We start from the raw sequence: 8,493 nt of genomic DNA on the forward strand, positions 1-8,493 counted from the left end.
GAAGGTGAAGACTTTCAAACTGACAGAATTTTGTGAAAGTCCCAGCAAGCAAAATGTGGCACGCAAAATATTTGTTGGAAATTAAAAAAGTCTGGGAATCTGATTGCTTTTCTGGAGGCTGTTGCATCCCTTACATTAATCCTAATTCTGCATTGATTCCTTCAGTCCTGGGTTAGTGTGTATTCTGTCCCACAGGAGGAGGGCTGGAAATCCACAGTTTAAGGACAAAAATGCACTTTTTTTATTTTGAATTCTTTCCTTCTGCTGTGATTGGTCATTAAAAGCATGATAAACATTCTGCACTTGGATCCATTATATAGCCAGATAATTTCCTAATAAAACTTTCTATCTCCCATATGAAAGTCAGTCCACTTGGCTCCCACACAAGTTGTTGGGGTTCATTTCGGCCAAATCATGGTTGGTTCTTGATTGACTAACACTGTCCCCAGTATGATGTTTGATTATAATGCATGATTTGCACTTGTGTTTTGTCTTTTGAAGGAAAATTCAGTCTTACTTGTTCCTGCTGTTAATTATAACAAATTCTGGCAAGTTCAGGGATCTGAAAAGCCTATCAGATGTTGGCCTTAAGGGCTAGTGTGCCTGAAGTTGGATGTAATTTGCACATAATAAATTGCTTCAATAAGATTTTGTTTCTTAGCTTAATTGCACAAGTCTTTTGGGAGTTAAGCTAATGTGAAATTGAGGGTCATGGGACCACCACAAACCTTTAGAGGCTGTGGTAATAAAATCCAGCTGTTTCTTCAAAAAAAACCAACCTCTCAATAAATTGTTCTTATCCACTGGTGTTCTTAAGCGGTTGCAGTGACATTATGCATCTAAAAAAATGGGATTAGTTGCATTAGACCCTGAAATGAATTGGATAATTAAAGACTAGTCAGATTCCCTGACTAGCTTGATTGAACGCGTTACGACGTCATCTGCAGATGTACTGCATGTCCAGGTTTTGGATAAAATATGCCTCGAATCGATGGGTGAGAATATTGGTCCTCTTTGGGAAGCACCTCTAGCTGCAGATCACACAGTACTGAGCCTCAGTTGAAAGGCTGTGGAGAAAGGCATTGGGATTTACGTAAGTGGGAAGTTAAGAGGAGGTTTTAGGATCTTCATGTAACTGGACTAAATTTAAACTGACTGAAGAAGACCAGCAAGTAGTAAGAATCAGGTTGTACTGGAATTTGGGAGTAGAAAAAAACAGCAACAAGGCTTAGGATTTTGTGGAAGGGTTTTTGCTTTCCAGGCAGGTTTGTAGAGCTGCTGCATTTCAGACTTTTGTGGGGGAAGGTGTTCCTTTTGAAATTTCTATGCTTATTCCATTTTTGTTAGCTTGAGCTTATTGCTTATATCGTACTCTGTTGCTATCTTTAACCAAATATCAATAGTTTTTAAGAAGCATAACATTAGGTTTTAAAATATCACATGGCTATTAACAATCCTATTAGATTTTTGTTTGGTAATTTTCCTTAATAATTTATAACTGAGATTATAAATAACATCAAGAAAGAGCTGTTTGTTCCTGTACAGATCAACCTATTTGCTACGAAGCAAAAGAAACGTACACTATACAATGCAGAGAACATTTTAAGTATACTCTAAAGCTAGGTCTGCAGCCACAGCTGAATATGCACAGCATAGATACTTTGTATTGTGCTACAAAAAAGACCGTATCATTTGGCTTCCAGGCATTTTTTTTCTATAATACAGTTTTGCATATTTTTAGAGTGCTCCACATAATAGGTAATACGACTCCAAAGAGGATTTATACATCAGTGAACATTTTAAGCGTTTAAGACATGGATAATATGTCCAACATTTTAAAATATTAATAGTATGCTTTTAGGTGCGCATAGAGTGAATGACCTTCATATGGTGGTTTCGATAGTATCCTCAGAGAAAATCCTTTCTTACCATTAAAAAAGCAAGAGGAAAAAGCTGTTTTCAGATACGTGAACTTTGATTTCATCTTGGTTAGGAAAAACATTGTGCATAAACCTGAGGACAGTAGTCTACACCTACCATCGTTTGGACTTTAAAATACGTCACTTGCCTGACATCTAATAGCTGTAGCTATTAAATGGCTTTGCCAAAAACTTCAAGGAAAGTGGTGTATTCAGTGACTGTTGGGCTTGTTGTGCCATAGCTAAGAGGTGGACCTGGTTTTGGTTAGAGCTCTCACCCATTTCTTGACTTGATGGTGCGTGGGCTGTGTTCTCTCTGCATGCTGAAGTGCAGTTCAGTGAGAGGCTCTCTCTGCCTGAGGACTAGACAGAGCTGCACAGAGCACCTTGCAAATTTCTGCAGCAAAATGCCCTAAGACTTTACTGATCCTGTTATCTCTTCTCCTGCCATCCCCCTTTACAAGGACACAAACACATTTGCATGAACATGCTCTTAAAATTCCTTAAGGCAATTTCTCGTGTATGATAAGGATTGCTTTTACAGCAACATCCTTAAAAATGGAATAATCCTGTAAAGAAGGAAAGAAAATGGGGAGACATCTGCTTTGGCGGACAATAATAAAGATGTACATGCAGTGACAATTATTTTTCACAGTCATTCTTCCAGATACCCCTCACAGTTATAGGTCAAAGTCCACCGATGTGAAGATCCTAAAACCTCCTCTTAAGGAGGTACATCTGCACTGCTGTCCAAAAAAATGTCAACAACCTAAAGGGACCACCCAGTCTGCATTACATTTGTTGCCCATCTGTATTGTTGGAAGGCACTTTGGGTCCCTTTTCAAAATACGAAGGTTATCCAGATTTCCAAGTACTTCTGTGCTCACATCATACATCTTTTTCTATTGGGGTGCTATTGTTAATACAATACCCCTTGCTACTGATAGATGCAAATAATTTTTAATAGGCAAATATTGGTGGGTTTTTCATGCCACAAATATTTTTTGTGGGCAATATTTTTACCTCCTGTTACTCGTAAAATACCCACAAAGTAATTGGCTTAATGCTTGCTTGCTAAATTTTTCTAGGGAGAAATTGAAATGGGGAGAGGAGAATGCAACAGGGCTGTGTTTAGCTTTGTTGATTCTGTATGACAGAAGAAAAATGGAGGTATGCAAACTGGAAAGCAACATTTTATTCTGAGTCTTTTGCCCTATTGCATACTTTAATTATAAGTTATTACTTAAACTGAAGCCCACTTCCTCCTGGAGATGGTTTGGGAAATCACTGTTGCTCAGATTTTGTCATCCAGGAGCAAACATAATTTAGGTTTTAAAAAAGACAAGGAAAGAGGATTGCTAACTCTGATCAAAATTGCAGGCTGGATACCTTTCTCACAGAGAAGTTATGGCATCCCACGCTGCAGAATGAGTTTTCATGCTGGTCTTTTTAGGACATTTTTCCATGCTGCACCTGATAGCAGGCCCTTTTTAACAGCATGTAGATCAGACAGCTTCTAAGTTGAGTGAAGTATTCAGGATCTAAACATAAAAATGGAAGGCTTTTGAAAACTGAAGTTAAACTTCCAAGACACTTACAGCTGTGAGGTCAGACTTTCAGCTTATTTTAGATTAATAAATGCCATACAGTGTTTCTGTAACTCCATCCTGTTGTTTTGCTCTCTTTCAGAGTTTCTTTGCAAGGAATGCCCAAGAGTTCACATTTTCATTGATCGAATTGAACTGAAGGACATTCCAGAAGAACAGATGTATATGAGAAGGTGGCTTCATGAACGTTTTGAAATAAAGGACAAGTGAGTAGCAATGTGCAGAACTTTCTGTTTCAAGAAGTTTGCGTTCTCCTTTTCCATTAATAGATATGCCTATGATTTCTGTGTTACCAGCAGTGCAAGCTATAGGGCTCTCGGAAGACAGGTGGTGTTGGTACTCCTGTGCATATTTTGTGTAATGCCTTTGTGATTAAAGCTTTTGCTGAGAAGGTTGGGATTCTGGGGTTTTAGGCCTTCCTTAGACTGAATAGCTGCAAAACCACGTTCTAGGCCAGACTCATCTGAATAGTTTCTATTTATATTCCTGAGTCTGAGTCATGTGCAGCCAGAAGCGTAAGATTCCCGAGGTAGGCAAGCAAGCAAAAAGGAGTTTGGTTCTAGCCTAGTCGTCAGTGTTACGGTTATACCTACGAACCTTGGTTAGTCTTGGCCTAGTCTCTTTTGCCAAAATTGGTTATGCATCTTCTGTCAGAATGCATAAGAACTTCTGTAATCCACAGATCCCTACCTTCACTGGGGAGATCAGGTGAAGTACAAGTTTTATCTATCCAAGCCACCTTTGAGTCATGGCAGAAGTACCTGGCTCCCTCCAGCACCACCGGATAAGGTCACTAATGAGCACAGCAACAGGACCTAGGGAACGAAAGTGAAGATGTGCCTGAATATGGGATTTAAGTATTTGTTTGAGAGATGATGGCTTAATTTGCCATGTCTGAAGTCCAGTTTAAGAGAGCTGAATATGTTTATTTTCTAAATCCCTGACTGCATGGTATGAGTTAGAAATTTGACAGGTTTTCCAGGTATGTTCTGCTTTAAGATTGTTCTGGCATTCCATGGAAGCAAATAAATGGACGAGTTTGACCTGTGATCTTTGAATCTATGTAAAAGTTAACATGCCTATCTGTGAACATGGCACTATTAGTAAAGTGACTTAGAGTTTAGGATCAGTAGGTAATTTTTCTTTTATTCCCTTCTGAGAGGCGAGAAAGTACAAATTTCATTTCATAGACAAGGAACTGATATGTAAAATAAAAGGCTGTCCAGCATCCCAAAAGTAGTCTTCTAGTGAAGACCAGCAAAACTGAACCATGATCATCTGTGTCTCATCATAGACTCCTGTTGACTGGTATACCCTTTCTGGGACCAAAGTAGTCTGTCATGCAAATTTAAAGCTGCTTAAAACAGAAATCTAGAATTGTCAAATCTATTTATTACTGTTTATCAAAAATAGAAAAATTGCTACTAAACCTATGTTGTCACATTTTACTCTAGCGTGATTGACTTCCAAAATGTTTTAAGTCTTGTGAGTCCTGGTTATTTATTAGCTTATTTCGCCAAGATACTTTACCTCCTACTTCAGTTTCTATTGATTAACTGTATGATATTTTATCTTACGATATTGCTTGGTACTCTGGTCTTATTTGCTAAATTCTAAATATGGAGGATAATTTTCAACCTTTATATCCAATGTTGAAATTATTCCCTAAGGAAAATCTGCTTATATTGCTCACAAGGGTTCAGATTGAGTACTCTGATGCATAACATCACTTTGAATGCATCATATTCTTAGAGCATGCTGATTGATTAACCTTGCTACAGATGAGCTGCTACTTACTGTTAAATTGTTTTTTAAATAACATGATTAAAAGTAGTTATTGGATGAAGTAAAGTTCTTTAAAACTTCTTACTCTAATGCGTAAATTTGACGATCTACTTTTCTCCACTTACAGGTTACTAATAGAGTTTTATGATGCAAAGGATTCTAAAAGAAGAAATAAGTTCCCTGGAAAAAGTGTTCATTCCAAACTAAGCCTCAAGAAAACTTTGCCATCCTTGCTGTTTTTAGGTGGCCTGACTGCTAGTATGCTTCTGACAGAATCTGGAAGGAAACTTTATGTAAAAACATGGATATATGGGACTTTAATTGGCTGCCTGTGGGTTAGCATTAAACCATAAGCAGATGTTAGTCTCCAATCAGTGGGATGTGCTGTCTTTTCTTGCACATTGCACCAAACTTTTTCCTGAATTTATAGTAAAAAAATAAAAAAGTGTAAATAAAGCCTTATTGATTGAACATTGGAAATAATAGAATTTGTGACTTAAGCCTCTGTGTGGTTGGTCTGGGGAAAATAAATCTAGTTTTTCAAATTTGCTACTGATTTTTGCTGGAATAATGGCAGATAAACTGAGTCATATGATAAATTGCTTTCCCCATGAACTAACATCCATCTCTATCTGCAGATTCGATGAAGTATGAGTTGTGCATAAGGGTGTCTTAAGTGGACCTGTGAATGTATTTACAGAGATTAATTTAGGTTATATATTTATTCCTCTGGTATTCATGTTGAATTTTCATTACTCTTTGGTGCATTGCAGCAGTCCAGTTGCACCTATCTCAGCTGTATCACAACTAAAATCAAAACTTGTTTTTCCTTTGGAATTTTGCTTTTCAGTTTTAGCTAAATACTGTGTTCTTGAAAAAAAGGGACTAGTAAGCTGGCAAATCATGAGATGTTCCCTGAAGCAGAATCAAACGTTCCTGAGAACTACCGTTCATGGGGAAGAAGCTCTGTTTATCTAGTGCATGATTTTTGATTATATTGCAGTATTAGCTGATTATTTTACATATGAAAAACATTAAATCTTACTGAGCAGATAGCTTATTTTGCGCACCCTGTATTTGTGCATAAAAGGAATGTATGCAGTATACTGAAATGTTAAGTTTTTATTTTGCAGCCTAACCAGACTGTAGCCTACCTTGTGTCTGCATTGTCTGTAGTGTGTCGGGAGTTTTGGCTGAGCTCACAGAACTGTAGCGTCCATGTGCCATAAGCAGCAGCGAACACTCAGAAGTTTCCTGTTACCTCACAATTTTCTGGAAGCAAACTGTGCCATTTGGGTAAAGCACAGTCTCACTACAGCTTCAGGAGTAGGGGTTATGGTAACGAGGAACCTTCAGGTAGCCCTGCAAAATCTGAAGCATGTGCCTTTTCCTACTAGTCTGATTTAGCCTGATGTTTCATAATCTGGCTATCGTCTCAGTGTTGTAATATCACACACCAGGTTTTCAAGTCATCCTAGGCGATGCAGACTTCGGGTGGATTGAAGTTACAGGGGTTGAAGTATAGGACTTGCACTACTGTAGTAGCAAAAGAAATGCATATCTTTTCAGTATTTCACCTGCTTGAAAATATACTTTAAAAAGCAAAATCAACAAACCCTTACTACCAGAAAGTCTGTGATTCACATGGCTGATATTTTTGTTGGGGAAATGCCGTTTCCTGATATCAAGGGAATAGTCTATATGTACAGTGATGGGGTAGGAAAGAGGATGTATTTTAGCTTCTTCCATTAAGAAAATCAGACTCCCTGTATGAAAGAAATAGAGAATATTTTTATATCACACTTGCAAGCTTTAAATGTGCATCTCTTTTTAGCTTCAGTATGATTTGTCTTGCATTAAAGCCCATCATGAATTAAAATATGTCTCTTAAAATTATAACAGTTTTTCAGATTCCATCATTGCCAATTAATTGGAGATACTGCTTTTTCTGTGGATTTTGTTGTGGTTTTTCTTATTAGAATAGTTCCACCTTAAAATCATTCGGTACAACTTTCAGGTTGCAGTTCTGTGTCCTTCCATAATGGATTTTGTCACTGGAGTTATTTATATCGGTGATTGATTCAGGATATGTTGATGAACTGTTTTAAAAACAATGACTGGGAACAATGTTGAAAAACAGTATTGTTATGAGGCTGTGAAACCAGAAAAAAAAGCCATTTTATGTAACAGCCAAATGTGCTCACATATAGTTCTTCCTATTCTCAGCTGACTGTTTCCAGTGGGTATAACCAGAAGGCAGTGTTTCTGTGTTAGTTTGATTTTGAATCATGGAATGAAATTTTACTCTGACATGATTACATTTCTTTGTAACAGCTAAGAATAACATTTAATTACACATCAAAAATAAATGCAAACAGCTTAACTCATTTGTAGAAAAAGAAATGCTGTTTTGGAGAGCCTAATTACCACAAACTATTGGACCTCTCTTGCTGTTTAATTACCAGGAATATAATTGACGCAGTGCAACAAACAGGATGTTTATTTTGAACGTTACTCTCTATGTTACTCTTAATTTTTTTTTCCTTGCAATTAATTTATAAATTTTTGAAACTGTAATTTGCTGATGTGTTTGGCGTTGGGAGTATCACATGCTATTTCTAAATATGCACTGATATTAACTTGAAATATTTCTTCATTAAAATAAGAAGAGCCAATGCTCATTCAACTTTTCTGTCGTGTCTACTTGTTCTTTTTTTTTTGTTGTTCATTTTTTTTTCTGCATTTGTATGTTTGTAACTTGGGTTAACAGGAACCCTTCACAAAAGAAATGCTGTGTGTGTGGTTTTAGGTCCTTGATGGAAGGGTTCATATGAGAAGGAGTCAATGAAAAGAAAACAACTTTGTCCTAAAATGTGTTAGAATCGATTTGTGCTTTAGGTTCTAACCCAACTAACATGCAGCCTGCTGGAGTGGACTAGCTTTTTCACCTGCACCAGTTGTTCCTTATTAATAATGGTTGTTAAGGTGCAGTACCACAGTGCTGAACAGGAATCCAGCAGGCTCTGCTGCAATAGGTCTTGTATAGATAACGCTGGCAGGCAGCATGACCAGGCTGGGCAGAAGCAAGGGATGGGAAGAGGTATTGCAAACAAATACATGAAGTGTATCTCACTAGCAAATGCCATGTAAGTTTTAGTGATGAATTAAACCTGAGGAGCGAA

General features: G+C 37.4%; 1 protein-coding gene across 1 annotated transcript in view; it reads left to right on the top strand.

Annotated features, from left to right (window-relative positions):
• Positions 1-8,001, top strand: part of AGPAT5 (1-acylglycerol-3-phosphate O-acyltransferase 5) — a 60,356-nt gene extending 52,355 nt beyond the window's left edge. Inside the window, exons 7-8 of the mRNA XM_083831460.1 lie at positions 3,609-3,732; positions 5,439-8,001. Of these exons, the coding sequence (XP_083687586.1) occupies positions 3,609-3,732; positions 5,439-5,664 (350 nt within the window). The 3' untranslated portion in view covers positions 5,665-8,001. The remainder of the gene's footprint in view (positions 1-3,608; positions 3,733-5,438) is intronic.
• The last annotated feature ends 492 nt before the right edge of the window (positions 8,002-8,493 follow it).

The sequence above is a fragment of the Anser anser genome (assembly GCF_964211835.1).
Source record: "Anser anser genome assembly, chromosome: 3".
Lineage (NCBI taxonomy): Eukaryota > Metazoa > Chordata > Aves > Anseriformes > Anatidae > Anser > Anser anser.